Source organism: Acipenser ruthenus, chromosome 17 (genome assembly GCF_902713425.1).
Source record: "Acipenser ruthenus chromosome 17, fAciRut3.2 maternal haplotype, whole genome shotgun sequence".
Lineage (NCBI taxonomy): Eukaryota > Metazoa > Chordata > Actinopteri > Acipenseriformes > Acipenseridae > Acipenser > Acipenser ruthenus.
In genome coordinates this window covers 20,659,794-20,678,988 of record NC_081205.1, presented here as the reverse complement: position 1 = coordinate 20,678,988, position 19,195 = coordinate 20,659,794, and the positions used below count along the sequence as shown (strand labels likewise).

At 36.9% G+C, this 19,195-nt stretch overlaps 1 protein-coding gene across 3 annotated transcripts in view; it reads left to right on the top strand.

Annotated features, from left to right (window-relative positions):
• Nucleotides 1-2,573: 2,573 nt before the first annotated feature.
• Nucleotides 2,574-19,195, top strand: part of yeats2 (YEATS domain containing 2) — a 52,301-nt gene continuing 35,679 nt past the window's right edge. The window contains exons 1-11 of one of the 3 annotated variants that reach the window (XM_058990097.1): nt 2,574-2,863; nt 4,231-4,351; nt 4,699-4,796; nt 5,484-5,576; nt 6,308-6,541; nt 7,548-7,666; nt 11,683-11,844; nt 13,178-13,289; nt 13,764-13,808; nt 16,192-16,393; nt 17,693-17,929. In XM_058990097.1, coding sequence (XP_058846080.1) covers nt 4,252-4,351; nt 4,699-4,796; nt 5,484-5,576; nt 6,308-6,541; nt 7,548-7,666; nt 11,683-11,844; nt 13,178-13,289; nt 13,764-13,808; nt 16,192-16,393; nt 17,693-17,929 — 1,402 coding nt within the window. In that variant the 5' untranslated portion in view covers nt 2,574-2,863; nt 4,231-4,251. Of the gene's footprint in view, nt 2,864-2,999; nt 3,114-3,629; nt 3,652-4,230; nt 4,352-4,698; nt 4,797-5,483; nt 5,577-6,307; nt 6,542-7,547; nt 7,667-11,682; nt 11,845-13,177; nt 13,290-13,763; nt 13,809-16,191; nt 16,394-17,692; nt 17,930-19,195 lie in introns of those variants that run through there. The other 2 variants (XM_058990098.1, XM_058990099.1) reach the window with 2 other exon arrangements.

Below are 19,195 nucleotides of genomic sequence, written 5' to 3'. Positions count from 1 at the left end.
GTTAAACAATGCCACATATTGCATTTTCCCTTTGTGACAAATTAAGAAACATGACTGTTTTAAAGGTGGTTAATTCCAAAACTGTATAGTAACAAATCACCAAAATAACTCTACATACAGTATATATACTCTACTATTTACTATAACTGCTCTTAGCTGTAATGTAATATTTTGTAACAACTGTAGTTGCCCTGGATATGGGCATCTGCTAATAAATAATATATATATACAGTACAATCATAACTGAAACCCCTTGCATGCATCTTCTTGAGTTCCTTATTGTTTAGTAAAACTTTTGCTTTGTAATGTTTTAGCCCCTTTTTAAAGTTACCATGGCAAATTCACACAGTAATTTTGCTGTTTTATCATGCATTCCCCAGGGTTATACTATGCATTTACCATAATTAATCATGTCTTGCCATGCTTTGTAATGTACTATACCATACCTCTCTTGGGCTTTACAGTGCTTACCATGCTTTCACTGTGTTTATTACACTTTGCTATGCTTTTACTATGGGAAACTTTTATAAGGATCTTGCCAAAATAACCAATTTCTCCATGTTTGTTCACAGGTACAGTATTAGAGTACCCCAATGCTCTCTCTGTCCTGTTTCTCTTTCACTTGAAATGTTTGTCAAGACGTGTTGCTAATAAAATTGTATTCAAATGAATTGTAAAAGGGATCAGCTGCAGCAACAGGGATGAAAATAGATTTAAAAAACAACAACTTAATAGTAGAAACTTATATACAGTGCCTATTATGTACTGTATATGTTAAACTGATAACTGGAGTGCTCCTTAAGAAAATGTATTTAATTCTGCACAGCTTATTTTTTTACTACAGCTTTCTGAAAGGGGTTTAAAAATTCTTCCCTCTCGTAAGACACATTCTTGCAGGACCCTGGTTTGTTTTGCTCTTTATCCTTTTGTTTTCTTGACTTTTAGTCCCCATTGCCTGCCACAACCCCTGTTCCCTTTCTCAAAACTAAACTCTAAATTAAATATACTTTTCTTTATTCAGGAATCAGTGAAAAAACAAACAAAAAAAACTGTTTATGCTTTTTAAAAAAAAAATAAAACTACCCATTTCTATAAACTGAAGTCCAGTGGCCACACTTTGCATTGACCATAGTTTAGCATGGTTTGCCATACCTCTCTAGGCATTACAGTGCCTTCACTGTGCTTAATTAGACTTTGCAATGCTTTTATTACAGGAAACCTTAATACGCTTTGATATGAATCTGGATCCATTCCATCCCTTAGTCAGCTGACAAAAAATCCAGTTCTCAGTAACCACTGGATACGTGGCACCTTCACACTCAGCAATAATAATGCATCCAGCTGCCAGCATTCCATTTGGCTGGAGCAACATTTCTGTACAGTTATATTTTGCATTTTTGTAGAAGCAATGACTTTCATTTCCCTGTCATATCCTTAACTAGCTGTAAAAGCCTTTTTGCTAATTGATCCCAAAACAACTGAAAGTTCAACAGTTCACAAAATGTGAGTCAGTTTAAAATCAGTTACAGAGGGGACAGAAATTACCGCTGCACAGCCCAGGTCATTTTTCAAACCACCTCAGAAAGTCAGCTTCTGGAGTCTTTTCAGAATCACAGTGTTTTATATATATATATATATATATATATATATATATATATATATATATATATATATATATATATATGGATCTATGGACTGAAGTTATGCAGGTGAGCTTTTCACGAGTTTGAAGGTATGAGGTTCGGGATTGTAAATCCTTGTTTGCAGGTTTGCAAGCCACCAAACAGTGCTGGATGGAGATTTCTGGGAGGGCAACAATTTGGACAACTCGGTGATGAACATCCTAGCATGGATCCATTTGGAGAACAGAGATTGAGTTTCAGGGGTCTCTGTAATACCGTATAGCGATTGCAGAGGTTGTCCATTAAAGCCTGCCCCCTGGTGGTAGTGTGCTGAAAGGTTGTGCATCTGCCTGTTCATTGCCTATGGACTTGTTCAGTGTCATCTGATACTGTTTAAAAAACATGATTATTGGGTACCGTATTCTTCTATAGTTTAGCCTGCAGTGCACTGCAGACAGACAGACTTTGGGCAGAGTATCTGCAAAAACACGAGCTTCCTGCCAGCTTGTGCTATCTGGCCTCTCTATCACTGAAGAAAACAGATATCCACGTGCTACTAACTGCAGCAGCAGGGGGTATAAATGTCATACTGTAAGCTCTGTTTTAGCGTAGTAAGTAAAGCAAAAATAAAACTATATGGGGCACTGAGTTTTGGGAATATCTGAGTGTGAAAAAAATACATATATATTACTATCACTATTAATAAAATTCAAAACAATATTATCAGAAATAATTACACAGCTTCTTTTTAGTTATAGTAATAGTAATTATTAATATTGAACGTGTTTCCTAAAATACATGCAACTATTTAAAAAAAAAAATCGGAGGTGTCACGTTTAGCCACCAACATAATGTAAAGAACTGTATTAATTTAAAATAATCACTTTTTGAATGGTCTTATGTTATCATAACAATCTGTTGGGCTGTCACAAGGTTTGGTAGTTACCTGCAGTGCCAGTTCGAGTTTGTTACTGCTGTGTGGCACCCTCTGTTGGTCAAGCAGGAATACTGCGTGGCCTAGCTCTTTTGCTATTACATGGCGTTGGAAGTAGCATCAGAAGAAAGCATTGTCTTTATCCCAAATCTGCTGCACATTTCCCAATACTTACAAGGCTGTATATCGTGCAACCACATTACAAAAAATCTCTCTCACAACCGGCTCTCACCCCACTGGCAACTAAGGACTTTATATATTCCCGATTTGCTTTGCAACTTCTCGACGCAGAACCCCGTTCTAGCAGGTAGGAGAGCCTCGCTTTGTGGGGTCCGATATGGACTTTTATAAACAAAACAAAACTCTAGAAATGGCGGAGAGTTAGGGGGCATATGTTCCATTGTAACGTTTATTTTATGGGTAAAGCATAAACAAACTGCTTGGGTATCAGGGAGTCTCCAAAACTTCAGGCCGCAGGCTTTCGGGGTGCTCGATTGATGAGGGTACCCGAGTTAGGTGCTGTGTTAACAAAGCTATAGTACAGCAAAATATAGGAGGTGTGCTTTGATATAAAATCAGGTTTAATTTGTTTGAATTGCTGGATTAACTTTACATGTTTAGAGTGTTGGCTAACTTTAAACTTTAATTAAAAATAAATGAAACGTTTAAAACGTCTGCCATGACACGAACTTGGCATTCCTGATTGATTCCGGACACCATTTTTGCTGTCTGTTATGATAACGTGTACTGATTTTGTTTATTTTAGTTTAAAGTATTATTAATAACACAGTCGTTTACCTTAATTAATACGTTGCTCGCTTTAGTATTTGACAGGCACTACAGTTAACGGTACCGATAATTCTTTTTATTTATAAATTAATAGGACACCGACTTAAAAAAAAATAATCAGAATCCTGCTATGACCAATAGTTTGAAAAAAATCCGGCAAGTTTATTTCCCAAAAGTTCCCAAAACGACAAATTAAGCACTGAAACAACCGGTGCATCCCAAACTCAATATGTGAAAGCCTCCCAAAAAGCCTGCAGAGTATGTGCACTGGTGTATCTGGGAAGACCTACGGGAGCTGCTATATCAGTAAAATATATATTTATATGATTTTCAATCATCTTGGATACTAAGGGATACTTTTATCACCGTAATTTTACTAATATTTAAATTATGTTAAATATCATGTGTGTTGTGTATGACTCTGAACTATCCAGGGAGCACTATTGGTGGGGAAACACTAATATGTTTCCCCACCTCCTTCCTCACATTCAGTCTTGAGGAATCTTTTGAGAAACAAATTTTAAGCCTTTCAAATAGGGATCTAAGCAATAACAATAAGGAATTGATAGAACACTCAAAACATGACATTTATAATTTACAGAAATTGTGAAATGAAGGATTATCAGAAATCTAGTTTGCTTACAGTCCACATTGTTTACACCCCCTCAAAATGTAGTTTTAGCTGTGGAAGTCAAACCTTCTCCCCCTTGGCATACATGTCAATCCCTGAGCCAAATAGATATGCTCCAGAAACTACATGTAGCTTCAAAGAAGTTAAAGCTCTGCTAAAACTTTATGGGACAACAATCCTTTAAATAAACCATAGAAGCTAAATCCTAAAAAGTTACAGCTGGAATATTCACGTTTAACTTTTGTTTGTTACAGAAAGCATATAAATTCTAGAGGATGTCGGGCATCAAAAGAAAAATTGAAGATAAAGACCCCGATTATGAAGACATTTCTGTTGTGCATCAAAACAAAAGGCACAAAGTGGTTGAGCAGAATGGTACGTTACGCTTATGAACTATTTATGATCTATTTATAAAGCAACTAGAACAGCAATGTCAGTTTGAGAAAGGCATGTACCATAGTTTAGTAAACAGTTTGGGGGATGGGAATGGATGATAATGTTATTCTCAGTTATCAGTCATTGCCTGATAAACTGATGATCTTAAATCTTACTTGAATTCTCATTATATTCAAGTTGAAATGCCATGCACTTTCATTGTACACATTACTGAATGGCAAATAATTTATCATAAACCTACATAAAATCACTCTGTCTCATATCATCACTCTTTGTTTGGCCAATGCTGTCAAGCTTTATTAATTATGTCCTGTTTGCTTACACAGCCCGAGATGCCACCATACAGAAGATTGAAGCCATCATTAAGGATCAATTTTCAATTGAGATGAAAAATAAAGAACATGAGATCGAAGTTATTGTGCAGGTAGTGTGCAACTAATTTCTTTGGTATATATAGATAATCAAGATAGTAGGGAGACGATTCTGTTTTGTCAGCTGAATCACAGCTGACAGCTTTCCCGTTTGATTAGGTTGTCCAACAGTTCAGTTGTCATCTGAGGGGAAAAAAAAAAGTGTTAAATGTGATAACTAAGTAGAAAAGAAAGCACAGGCAGAACTGACTTTACAGAGGTTTTGCTTTGCTTCAGTGAGGTGAACTTCTGAAGCCACTACTTGCTGGCATTTTGTAAATGTCCTGGGTCCTGCATTGAATTAAATTATCAGGAGCCAGGAGTTTAAGACCACTATTACATAAAATGGCTTTTATAGTAAACCAGCAGACTCAAATAACACTTATCCACACTCTCCATTCACTTTGTCATGGCCATTTTAATATACTGAAACAAAAGAGGGTTCTGAAACCCAGGATTGGGTGCAGGACTAGTGCTAGTATCCAACTTGTAATGCAGGTCAAAGCACAGATTACAGGGCAGGTCTGTCTAATAAATTGGCAGTGCATAACATTAACAGTGCGTTTGTCACAGGTGTGTTTTCTACCAAAGAATGAATTTGGGGGAAAATGGCTTTTTTTTGTTTGTTGAAGAATTCATTTATTTTTGCATCAGATGAAAGATGCAATACTTTTGTACAAACGCTTGTTTCGTTTTCTCAGCGGCTCAACGAAGCAAGAAGGATGATGGATAAGCTTCGGGCCTGCATCGTGGCAAATTACTATTCAAATGCAGGGCAGCCTAAAGTTTCAGAGGTAAGAAGAGTTAAGAGATGGCTAACTCGCTCCAGTGGTTTATCAAACTGAGAGCTTGGTCAAGCCGTGCGCAATGGATTGTTGCCAACACGACAATCACAGTGGCTAAGCATGTTTACTGTAGTTTAGAACACATGCATTGATTCTTCAACGATATTTTATGAATTACAAATAATAAAAACATTACATTTCTAAGTTACAGCCTCCAGGGCATAAACACACTTTCTTTTTAACTTTATCGATAGTAAGCAGCCTCATCTAAACTGCCACCTGCCATTTATTTATTTCCTGTTTACTCGCCTGACTTGTATTTCATGCCATTTTTTTCTTTCTGGTTACATCAAGATATACTGGAGGAATGATCCAAGTATAGTCCTTTCCAAGTAAAGGAAAGAAGTTAAAAACACATCCTTTTCTGTTCCCTATAGTTGGTCTAAGCGGTTGGGGAATGACATTTAAGCAAATAGCTAACAAAATAGTTCCATTAAGTCATACCTGTCATATACCTCCATGTATTTTTATTTACAATCTGGTACCATACTAGCTAATAGAAATCTCTGTTGGCATTTCTTCTAATATCAGATGTCCAAAAGCTTTTAATATCCACAAAGTGAAATTGGGTTGATGTTGTTTTTTTTTTCTTTAATAGTTATCAGACATGAAGTGTTAATACTAAGATAAATTAGTTGCCAGTCCTCCATTATAATTTTTGTCCATTTTTTTTCCCTTAGGGCGCAAAGTGTGATCCTTCAGTTTTCAACCACCCAGCAATTAAGAGGTTCCTTGAGTCTCCTTCTAGATCGTCCTCTCCTCTCAACCAGGGGTCCGAGACGCCATCTCTGGTCCACTCCGAAACAGAGTCCCTCACTCATCTTAGCGAATGCCAGCTGGATAAAGAAGGCGAGCATCTTTATAAAGAAGAGCCAGGCAGACAGGAACGAAGACCAGGCAGAAACATAGGGAAGGTAACAAGGCACTGTCCGTTGCCATCCATTCTAGAGTCATGAATAACACTAGTGCATGTCTGCTGAATATTTTAGGTTTAACACTAAGACCTGCTTTTTCAAATTTGCCTGTCCTGAAGTTGTAATCCCTGTACTTTACCTTATCAGTGTTCAATTTAAAATACAGTTCATAACAAATATCCCAGGAATTACCCATACCAAGGGAAACAACAGTAAAACATCCATCATCTGCAATTGCCAAAAGGGCACCTTTTGATAATTACCTTTCATCCAACATTAACTTCATTTCCTGGAAAAAAAATATATATCTCTGAGATTACAATCAGTTTTGCATGAACCCCTCACTGTTGCCACAGGATACCTGGTATTATGATTTGGTCACAATTGTTGCCTTTACCTCTTAAAAAACAAAGTCTGGATGTTCCCCAAGTGTAGAGCCCAGGTTATTATTAAGAACATAAGAACATTTATGAACGAGAGGCCATTTGGGCCATCTATGTTTGTCCAGTTCTTTTGTAGCTGGTCTCAAAACTTTGTCAGGTTGGGTCTTAAAGGATCTCAGTGATTTCAGCATCAACAACATCAACAACAAATCTGTGAAGATTTCTTTCTTTTCACTTACTTGTCAAGTTCACACACAAATACTAGATGGGATGCAATATGTAGCACAAACTTGCTACTGTACAAGAGATTTAACATCCATAAATCCATAATTCACACCAAAAGGGGACCCATTCTTTCCATGGTAAATCCCTTACATAGAGGAAACGATTAAGAAAAAAACACTGTATTGATCAATAATCTATACTGAATGCAGTTTCGTGTTGCAATAAAATTAATGAATAATCAATTAATCAATGAATTAATAATTCCTTGATGTCTGTTGATTACTCTTCTGAAAGAAAACCCTGTTGACCAGTTTGCATTACTAACGGATAGTTTTAGCTGCAGGGAGCCAATCCAAAAACTGCAAATCAAGGATTTCTGTGCATATTCTTTTCCACAGGATACATTTGGCGTGTCTTCTGTTCAGGATACAGATCAGCGAGTCACATACCACACGACCGGAGAGGACTCTTCACGGCTCTATGTGAAGAAAACCATTGTTGTTGGAAATGTCTCCAAGTAGGTGCTTTGTTGAACTCCAGAGCAGTCTGGGAATGGGTGTCTAAGTGGGCTGAAACTTTGGCATTGAAGCCGTGCCTAGCTGATACAGTTAAGTAAATGGAGAAATTCGTTTGGTGGTCTCAATGTAGTCCCAGTCCCAGACGCTCACATAAAAACCACAGCCTGTTTTGTTACAGATGGCATTCCAGGTGGCCTGAGGCAGAATAGCAGTTGTCCATTAAGAAAGCAGTGCTTTCTTGCACATTTGCTATCTTGGACATCAAGATTTTTCACCTCTCTAGATTGCTTTGTTAATAAAGCATTAATGTCCAACACACAGATGCTAGGTAATCAACCTGTTTGATAATCGGCTGAAGGGAAAATTTAAGTGCCCCATATATATATATATATATATATATATATATATATATATATAGAGAGAGAGAGAGAGAGGTATGTGTGTGTGTGTGTGTATATATATATATATATATATATAGCCAATTTATGTAAATGTAAAGCAGTTTTATTTACAAAATAAGATTATTTTTAATCTTTTAATCTTAATTTACATGGGTAAAATACCTGTAGATTTGCAGAGTGTTTGATAAAAGTGAAACTTTACTAACAGTTGGTGTGTGCTTAAGATCGTGCTTCATGTTAATTAGATATGAGATTTTCCAAATACTCTGTACTTTTCCTTATGTATCAAAGTTATTTGTCTACCTTAATAGAAAGGTGTATTATGTACTACCTAGTACTGTAGTAAACATGAAACAATGTTTAATGCACAATTGAAAGACATTGTTTTTTTTTTCACTATATTATTATTTTATTGTTTGTTTGTTTTTCTTGAAAAGGCCCCACCCATTGTTTAAATGGTGCCCTTTAGTTTACTGCTGGTAGTTTGCACATTTGGATCAGTCCCTGTCAAATCAGTCACTTCAGGAAGGTTTCTGACCTCTCCCAATTTTTATGCTGTTTGGCTGGGATGTTGGTGCCATAGAGATACGATTTCACCCAGTTTCACATCTCTGGGTTAAACGGTTTTTATGTGAGAGGTCACCAAATATTTGAACCGACCAGTAACATAAAAGTACCAATAACTTTTTTCTTATTTTAATGCTACAGTAAAAAGTAAACTATTGCCGGAAAGCTCTCTTTGTGCTGTATACAGCCAGTCACTTTCCAGTCATTCCTAAATGTATCACTCATGAAACTACAATGACACAATGTAATGAGTGAATACCTCCTGATCCATTCAAGATCCCAGGCTGGTTTTTGGTACAAACTTAGATGATGGTGTGTACAGACAGTCCAAGTGAGGTCAAAGCTCAACCATTCAAGATCAAAGGTCACAATTCTGTTTGACGTTAAATTAAAAAAAAATTGACTGGTGCATTAACAATAAAAAAGTTATTGGTACTTTTATGTCATTGGGATCTGGGAGACCTCTCACATAAAAATCGTTTAACCCAGAGACATGAAGCTTGAGGAAATCTTATATCTCTATGGCACCAACATCCCTGCCCAACAGCATCAAAATCCATGAACCTTCAGTTTCGAGGGTGATTGATCTGACCTCGACCGACCCATTTACAAAAAATGTAAGCGTGACAGCCTTGGCAGTCACATTTCCTAGTGCTTGGTTAGAATATTGTACAGTCGACTGAGAAATTTAGCATTTAGTTAGGAACTTTGAACTTGTATTGTAGTGCCTTGACTGCTACAATTATTCCTGTGGATTGTGTGCGTGTGTTATGGTGAAATTATTAGGCCTAGTTGTTTTATTTAATTGTCATCGAGTATCGACCAGTCTGGCAGGTTTGTTACACAATACACATAACAATAGAGAAATAAATGCCACATCTGAACTGAAATGTGACTGTAGCCAGCCCCCTCAAATTCTGTAAACACACACACTCATAAACTGCAGGTCTGCCAGTACAATGTGTCTCCATCCTAATCGTCCTTGTTGTTAAATTGGGTGATAACACAGATCAGAGCAGGCTGATGTTTTCTGTACTGTGGGGAAGTTTTGGGAGCAGCGCAGGGACAGGCGTTGTCCAGTTGCCAAAAGTAACAAAATAATGAGTTGAAGACGTTCTGCAATAGATCTTCATGTATTTTAAGAGAATCCGTTTTACAAAGTCACAACATTGAATGAAAAGATTCATAAAAACAGAAAACGGATTTATCCAAACAAGTATATTCAATGCCGCCTTCACAATAGTGTTAATTGATTGTCTACATTAACTTGACCAAATTATACCCTACACCTGTTGTCTGATTCTGGCCAGTGTATATTAGGATTTAATATATTAACTATGTTGCAATGGGTTCTTGTTTTTTTGTATTCTTGTTGTTATTGCTATGTATTTTGCAAAATACAGCATGTATTGTTCAACACTTATTTAGTACAGTTTGTGCTCAAAGTAAAAACAGTGTGATGTACTATGATTGGTGTCAACACATTCTTATATAAACCCTGGTTTATAAAATGGTTTGTTTTACCATAATGATAGAGCTGTTTTGATAATTTTATACTTGAAGCGGAAGAGATCATACTGGGTTGTTTAAAGCTGTTTTCTTTGGTGAGGCTTAGAGGGAAATACAGATTTTATTGTATTGTTTAGAAATGCTTTTGTGTTGTGGAAAGTCTGCCCAATGTGAGCTATTTGTTTGAGTTTTTTGTATGATAGTTTACATTTGGTTATCGCTATTTCTGTTATAAAACCATTTTCCGTTGTTTAGCCATCTAGCAACTTCACCAGAAGACCTGGTTTACCATCCAGTTGGTTTACATTACCCAATACAGTTTTTGCCTAACACAACTTATTTGCCTATTGAAACATGAAATTATGCAAAAATAATAAATATAAAAGGTGATACTAGTATCATTTTAAAATATAGTACAGTTTCTCAAATGCAGATTTATTATATAAACACAAACTATTTTTAAATCTGCTATTCTGTTCTGAATGTATTTTGTAACTTTCCAGTATAGTATATAATTGTATTAAGAAACATGAACAGAATAACAAAACTGAACAAAACAAATTCCTACTCATTTCTTGAAGTAATTTTAATGCAATAGGAACTTTTAATGCATGCAAACTGTAACATCATTGGGCAATACCCTTGCTTTACCTGCTGGGCATGATTGGATGTTTTATTTTCAAGCTGCAACACAGCACAGCATTTATTTATTTATTTTTGTATTTCCTTTATGCTGAAATATCTGTAAGACTTGCTTTGTCTAATACAGTGCAATCATTTTGTTTGTCTGTGATTATATAAATGCACAAGAAAATACAACTTAAAAAAATATTTTGACATACACCCTGACCTTTGTAATTCCCACCTCAATATACTGCAATACATCTGCAGTATATTGTGGCCATTGGAAAGGCTGATGGTGTTGATTGCTGCAACAGATCCTATAGCTTTGAATCATTAGCGATTACTATAGATAGAATTGTATTTTTTATTGGTCCACTAACAAAACTAAAAACTGCTGCAGCTCCCTAAGATGCCAGTACCTGATCCTGGATCAGCAGTGGTCATGGTCCTTGTCCTTGATATCTGTCAGCTAGCCTTGTGAAATTCCAGACCCCTTTTCAGTTCAGTGAGACCGCCGTGATAACCTCCCAGTTCGCTTTGAGATTGATTTAGTCCTTTGAAAGGGGTTGCATTACATGCACTGCTGGGGATGTGTCTTCTTGAGAACACACACATGAACTGACAGACCATTGAACAGGCTTCTATGTGTCCCCTAAAAGAAGTAAGAGGTTAGTTCAGTGCTCATTTCCATCCTTCACCTTGTTTCATCTACCACTGGTGCCAAGTTGAAAGCAATTTCAAATCAGTCCTGTTCGTTTCCATCTGCACCAGACCAAGATCAAACCAGGTTGAATTGGGACTTTACAGTTTCAGCCAGCAAACCCATTGACTGTGATGGGATTTATTAGAAAATTTACATTTTCTGTTGTCATACAATGTATTTTTCTCTTTTTTTTTTCTTTTTTTTCTTCAAGGTACATTCCACCTGATAAGAGAGAAGAGAATGACCAGTCAACCCACAAGTGGATGGTGTATGTACGGGGCTCAAGAAGGGAACCAAGCATTGACCATTTTGTCAAGAAAGTCTGGTTTTTCCTTCACCCCAGTTACAAACCTAACGATCTGGTTGAAGTCAGGTATGTTTTAAAGAGATGAGGTTTCTTTAAATTAGGTCATTTCTCATTAAGAAAAGGACTGATCCATGTGCCACAGTAAAACAAGTAAAACAGTAGCAAACCGGTTTGTTGATTGGCATTAATAATTACATTTTAGATAAAGGCACAGACAGTTAATGCTTAAGTCATCATCATAAAATATGGTAAAGTATGATTTATGAGACAGTATAGCCTGAGGGTGTAGGAGCTGGTAGATCCTGGTTGACAACTGACTCACTGTCCCGTTTAACACTTAATCAGACGTAATGTTTTGGGTTTCTAGATACAGTTAAGGGATGGAAACGAGTCCTATTGCATAGCAGATTCACCCTTTCCAGGTTTTAATACAAGCTTGATTAGCCAAAGTTTATAGGTAACAAGCTCAGGTGTGTCTTATTAAACTCCTAGTAAAACCAGGAGTGGAGCGAACTGCTGTGCACTGGGAGTCTTTCCGTCCCTGCCGTTCCTTTCGCCCATACCTGTAAAGCACTATGTTTTCTTTTTCTACTAACATCTTAACTAAAAGTTCTGGTGACAAGAGGACACAGTTCATGTATCATCTTGTCGCCATTGGAAGAAAGCAGTTTAACCATTTGTGAAGAGTTAATATAGAGCAGGAATGCTGAAAGTGTTCGCTGTGTCGCTTTGTAACATTAAAATAATTTGCTTTTAACAGTAATTATGTAAGCTTTATGCTTTGAGCACAGGCAGGACAAAAACATACTGATCGAAAAATAAAAAAAGGTCTTAAATCGAAATTCCTCTTACCTCTCTGTGGTATACTATATTTGAAAACATGCATGTCAAGCTATTATTTTAAAAGGCTTGATGCATTCTGTTCAAGCACCAGACAACAGCACCATTTGCTGGTTTAGAGTTGAAACTTCATTCAAACATTGTTTATACTTTTTAATAATATTGGCATCTGATAGGCTGAGTTAAGGAAGGCTTTACAGTAGGGAGCCACTGCTCTCCTGAATTAGATTAATCTTTACATGGACAGTTGTAACAAGTAGTTATCCCACTCACTTTGAATGCAGCTCACTGTGACCTTAGGTTTTCCAACTATAGTATATAAAACAAATAGTACAGAACAAATAATTAAAAATGGTCCCCCTTTCCTAGATGAAAACAAATCCACTTCTGGAAAATTGTTTGGGTTTTGGAAAGCTCTAGGTTATTTTTGTGAAGTTCGATTGTTAACCTGCTGGCTTAAATCAGAATGTGTAATTTGAAAAATGGCCTGCTGGATATTAAGAACAGCTGATCCACTGTATCCTTAAATATATTGGTTTCAATTTTTCTTTGTTTACAGTGAGCCACCTTTTCACCTGACAAGACGAGGGTGGGGGGAGTTTCCTGTCCGATTTCAGATACATTTTAAGGATCCCAGAAACAAACGGATTGATATCATTCACCATCTAAAGGTATATCATTGAAAGCTTTGAATGTACTGTCACAACTTTTATTTAGTTTTATGTAAAACAAACCAAAAAAAAAACTTGCTCTACGGACGTTTCTTTAGGTTAAGTGAGAGATTTCTCTTTATTTTTTTATTTTTTTTTTGCCTTTCTGATTTTGCAGGGTACTTTAAGTACGATACACAAACTTGAATTTTCAGCAATCTACAAAGCTAGTTTCCCTAACATGACAAATCACGCCAATTTTGGCTCACAAATGATTATCCTCATAGAATTTACAATTTACAGTATTAAAAAACAAAAATACAGTGTGTGTGTGGTATACATTTGATAATGGAAAGGCAAGATATGCTTGCTACTCCTAATGATATTTTTAGTTGAGGTTTACAGCTTTTTTAATTGCAATTTTAATTGGCTTCCCATTGTGAAAGGCTGTCATTTTCTTTGAACTAATGAATGTGTTTTTTTTTTTTTTCCCAGCTGGATAGAACTTACACTGGTTTGCAGACACTCGGAGCAGAAACGGTAAGATTTATTTAAATACTGATTTATGTACGCTAACAGAATAGTCTCAATTCTTCTGGTTGGTGTTCACTGGAAGTGGGTACTACTATTGTCTATAACAACGGCAGACTTTGTGTCAAGTGCTTCTTCCACTAAGCCATCTAACTTAGCACTGCATTCGTCAAATCAAAAAAGCTCAATGGTTTACAATGAAAATTCCAAATAATGTTTACATGGATTAGGGCCACAGAATACAAATCCAACCATGTAATGAACGAGGGACCCACCTGAGATGGACTACAGACAAACAGGCTACTGGTACATTCAAATAGGTGTGTGGATAATTAATACATTTCCCATTCACACTTCATCAATCAGGGGTATAGTCCACACTCCAAAAGTAGCATATAGAGTGAATCTCAAACGTATTCAGCATTTGAAGATACTGCTAGACAATTGCATGTACGAAGTTTCTTTTAGTATTTCTAAAATACTAATAATTAATAAGGCTTGTATGGAATTTTGAAAAAAAATGCATTTGGTTTTCTGGCTCCATGGCCTTGGAATGAACTTCAGGAAGAGCTGAAACTTACTGTCTTGATCCCTTTAAAAGAGTTAAAACAAAAAACTGACATTTATGTAGTCGAGACATGCTTTCGTTGTGAACGGCACTCCTAAATAGTTTTTTGTAATCTGATTTAAATTGTTTGTATTAGTTGTGCTAATTTGTCTGTGTTTTTTTTTTTTTTTTTTTTTTTTTTTTGCACCTTATTGACCAGGTCTACCGTGAAAAAGAGATTTGTCTGATTGATTTAATCACAAAAATATAAACAAAAAGATGAGAAGTCTTGCAGCATAAATAGATTCAAATGTAATATTAACCCTATTACACTGAAAAGCAATTTTTTTGTTAAGCATCCTTAAACAGTGGAGCAAAGTTTGATACAAGTCAAGATTTCCCTGTGACAGGGCTCCCGAGTGGCGCATTCAGTAAAGGCCCTCCGCGTGGAGTGCAGGATATGCTCTATAGTCTGGACGTCGCGAGTTCGAGTCCAGGATATTCCACAGCCAACCGTGGACGGGAGCTCCCAGGGGGCGGCGCACAATTGGCCGAGCATCGCCTGGGGGGAGGGAGGGTTAGGTCAGCCAGGGTGTCCTCGGCTCAACGTGCACCAGCGACCCCTGTAGTCTGGCTGGGCGCCTGCGGGCTTGCCTGTAAGCTGCCCGAAAGCTGCGTTGTCCTCCGATGCTGTAGCTCTTGGGTGGCTGCACGGTGAGTCCGCAGTGTGAAAAAAAGCGGTCGGCTGACGGCACACGCTTCGGAGGACAGTGTGTGTTCGTCTTCGCCCTCCCGAGTCAGCGTAGGGGTGGTAGTGGCGAGCTGAGCCTAAAAAATAATTGGCCATTCTAAATTGGGAGAAAATAATAAAAATAATTGGCAACGACTAAATTTATTTAAAAAAAAAAAAAAAAATTCCCTGTGACCTCAAAAGCTGGTGTATTTCTGACTGTCGGTCGATAATTTTTATTATGACTGTGGCAAAGTGTGCAGGTGCAGGAATGCAGCAGTGATCAATGAACAGACAGCACAATGGTAATCCAGGTGCAGTGTTATTTATTTTTATGATCCAAAGTCTGATGACAAAACTGCAGTAAACAATAACAATGAGAAACTGGCAATACTGCTGCGTGTATTGCGCTGTTTTAATCCATGGGTTGGTCCCAAAATAATAGTCCCGATCTTAAACACCCACACATAACACAAAACACAAACACAAGTCCACAGTGAGTGCTAAAGTGCTTGTGGTGCAAATACAGTTATTTGTGAAACAAAGTGCGGTGTAGTCTGCGTTTGTGCTGGCCTCTGGTGACAGCATAGGATCGTGTTAGCCGTCTAAATAACAACAAATAGTATATTTAATAATGACAAAACAAACAAAACACTCATGATAGTAACAGACGTCATTCCTTCCAGTTCAGCTTAACCATAACAATGAACAGATCACTTCGCTACGCCCCCTTTTGTACCTTCAATCAAGACCCCTTGGTTAACTAGTGCAACCGCTCCTCCAATCCACGGCTGCCACGTCGTTTCCCTTCCGGGTCGATGATTTAGTGTGTCGTAGCTTCGCCCCCTTTCTAGGTGACCGACTTCCTTCTAACCCTGGGGATTAATTGTCTGGCCATCCAGTCCAGGGCACTCTGTTCCCTTTACACAGCGCCCTCACAGGTCGGGAGAGAGATTTATCACCAGAATCATTCTGTCTCTGTCACAATGATTTGTTTTCAAGCGTCACAGAAGTAGGCTCTGTCTGATCATTTATAACTTTATTTTAAAATTACATGGCAAAACCAACCGAGGTAACAGAAAGTACTGAAGCATGTTTTGTTTTTGATGCAACAGGTAGTGGATGTGGAACTGCATCGGCACTCTTTGGGGGAGGACTATGTTTCCTTCCCCTGCTCTTCAGCGCAACCGCCCTCTCATCAGCCTCTTGTGTCCTCATCCTCATCCTCCGTTCAGCCGGCTTCTGGGTTCGCTGCAGCAGGCCGGACCTCCTCCCCTGTCAAACTCACTCAGGAGACCCTAGGGGCTGCTGACAAAGGTGAGAAGGCAGATATCTCTTCCTAAAACCCAAGGCCACTGATTTGTAGTCACTTTTTTATTTTTATTGTAGATAAAATATATACAATTGTGTTCCATTGCCAGTTTTTGATGGGCTACATTCCTTTCTGTAATAGAAATTCTCATTTAATGAAGGACCATTTTGTCAAAAAACAAGAATAAAGTAGGGAAGGTTATGCATTCATACCAACTATAAAAAACACTTATTCTTCATGCTAGAAGCATTTTGTGAACTACAATGAGCTATGTTTTGCATTTGGTGTCACAATGCAAACAATACATACCTCTGTTCGATAAGATATGTCAATGCATCGTTATACAACTTCTTTACCCCTTATTGCTCCTCATCCCTTGACATCTGCTCCTTTATTGTTCTTCTATAAGGCTGTCGCATTGAGTTTGAAACCGCAAGTGAAATGGTATGATTGGTACCACAATAGCACTACTTGTTGTCCATGAAATGTTGAACAACTGATTTACAGGTGGTATGATAATATATACCTTCCTATTACATTTAATTTTCATCTTTTTAAACAAAAATCAATACAAAATAGATTGTTTGTTTCATCAAGTTGTTCTCTTTTTTTTTTTTTTTTTTTTTTTTTACTTATTTAGTTGTATTTTTTATTATAGTACAGTGCTTTGTGACGGGAATTGAATTTGATATTTATATGAACAGCAGCAATTTACACATGTAATTTATCCTACTGTGCTTTACCATAATAAAAAATGCACATGGCTGGATAAAAGCCTGTTACATAAATGCAGGTTCAGACAAGTAGCTCATAAATCTTCTGTCTTAATGTGCTTTTTAAACAATAATAAACTCTGTTTTGTGTATATAGGGTGGCCTATTTGTTCAACACCATAACACAATAAAGGTTTTCTTTTGACAACTTAGACCACTATTGTGTTTAAGGTTGTTCTTTAATAAGCAATCCAATTGGGAGGGAGACCAGATTTATATATTAAATAACGCATGACAAGCAAATGCAATGTAGCTTAACCCTGTGATTGCTGTGCATACAGTGTGCAGGATCAGATTACAGGACTATAGGAAGCAGCTTTATTTAGTTTTGCAGGGTGTAGTTTGTTTCAACAATTCTAGAGATCACGTGAAATACAGCCCTGCTCTATAAATTGCTTCCAAATTAATATTGCCTTTTCCTTTTGACCTTTTGGCATGCATCTAATATTTATTTTGCATGCAGTCACACTATTCTGAAATTACTTTTACATCACGCAGTTTGACATTTCTTTCCTGTAATTCTCTCTCTAGGATTTCCGATTAAAAGTGAAGCTGGGAGGTCCACTGCTTACACTTTCCACTCTTCTGAACGTACTCCTTCAAGACCAAAACCCACAGAAAAAATCACTCTGGGTTCCCACAGCAACTCCGCTTTTCAGCCAATCACAGCGAGCTGTAAGATAGTATCTCAGGGGCAGACCCCCAACCCAGCGGAGTCCCCTGGAAAGTCCTTCCAGCCAATCACCATGAGCTGCAAGATTGTGTCAGGTAATACCGCGTCCAATGACATCATAAAAGAGACTCTACAAAAGATGTTGTTGTTAAATTCTTCAAATGTAAAGGATTGCTGATCTGAATACCGCTGTCATTATTAAAATAGCGATTAAATATTAAGACAGAAATACACTAAAGACACTTGCATACCTTGTTAAAGGTTTTATTTTCATAACCTTGACCCACAAAGTGTCCTGTTTGAATTAGCTAGACAGTGGCAGTATTAATGGAATTATTTTGTTAGCTAAAAGGCAGTTGAACATGTAACCTAAAATATGTCTTAAAAATGATGATTCCTAAAAGCAATTGACCTTGTCTTTTGCAAATCGTAGTCAATTATCAACAGATAATGATCGGTCGGACAGAAACCTATACAAGTTATTATTTTACCCAGACTGGTGATCAATTTCAATTATACCCTTCCTTTCTTTAAGTACCAAAACACAAAAAGTGTGATAAAGTGAGTAATTATGTTATGCCGAAACTGTCTCAAAATTAATGATCATTTTCACTGTTTTTGTTTATTTGGTACTTCTTATAAGCTGCTACTTAATTAAATATTAATCTCTAGTAACCAATTTAATCCTAGCGGGGGATAAATCTAGTTTTGCTTACTCCCAGAGATGAAGTATGAATGTGCATTGCTGCTTCTTGGTGCTTCAACAGCAAAGTAAGCTGAAGTGCTTTGAATTATATTAGCTTTTGAGATGTAAATTGTCTAATTCGTATTACTAGTATTTAGTCAAATTGCAGTTTTTATAAGGGGCTTATTTCCTATCTTCTGATAGAGAGCCAGGAGAGACGATAAATGTGCTTAAATATTTGATTTATAGTTTATTTTCTTTCAAAAGCTGTCTGTTCATAATATAGACATTTCTTTTGCTATTTTAAGTATAAAAAAAATCAAACCGTTAAAGCACAGAATTCAAATAGCCAAACATTATTATTATTATTATTATAATTATTATTATTATTACTAGTTTATTTGACACCTTTATCCAAGGCGACTTACAGGTGTTACAAGGCAATACAAGGTCACAAAAACAATATTTAAATAGAGTGTAGTTTACACCAAGTGCAAATACTACTTGAATATAATATGAGATAAGAAGTAACAAGATAGGATTAAAACAATTTGTATCTACAATGACATAATAGTAGTGCAGTAGTGCATCAGCTGAGAATCCAGTAACATGGTGCTTAGGTCAGGCAAGTCCAGTGCATAGTAGAAGGGGTAGATTAAGAGATCTGCAAGTGCAG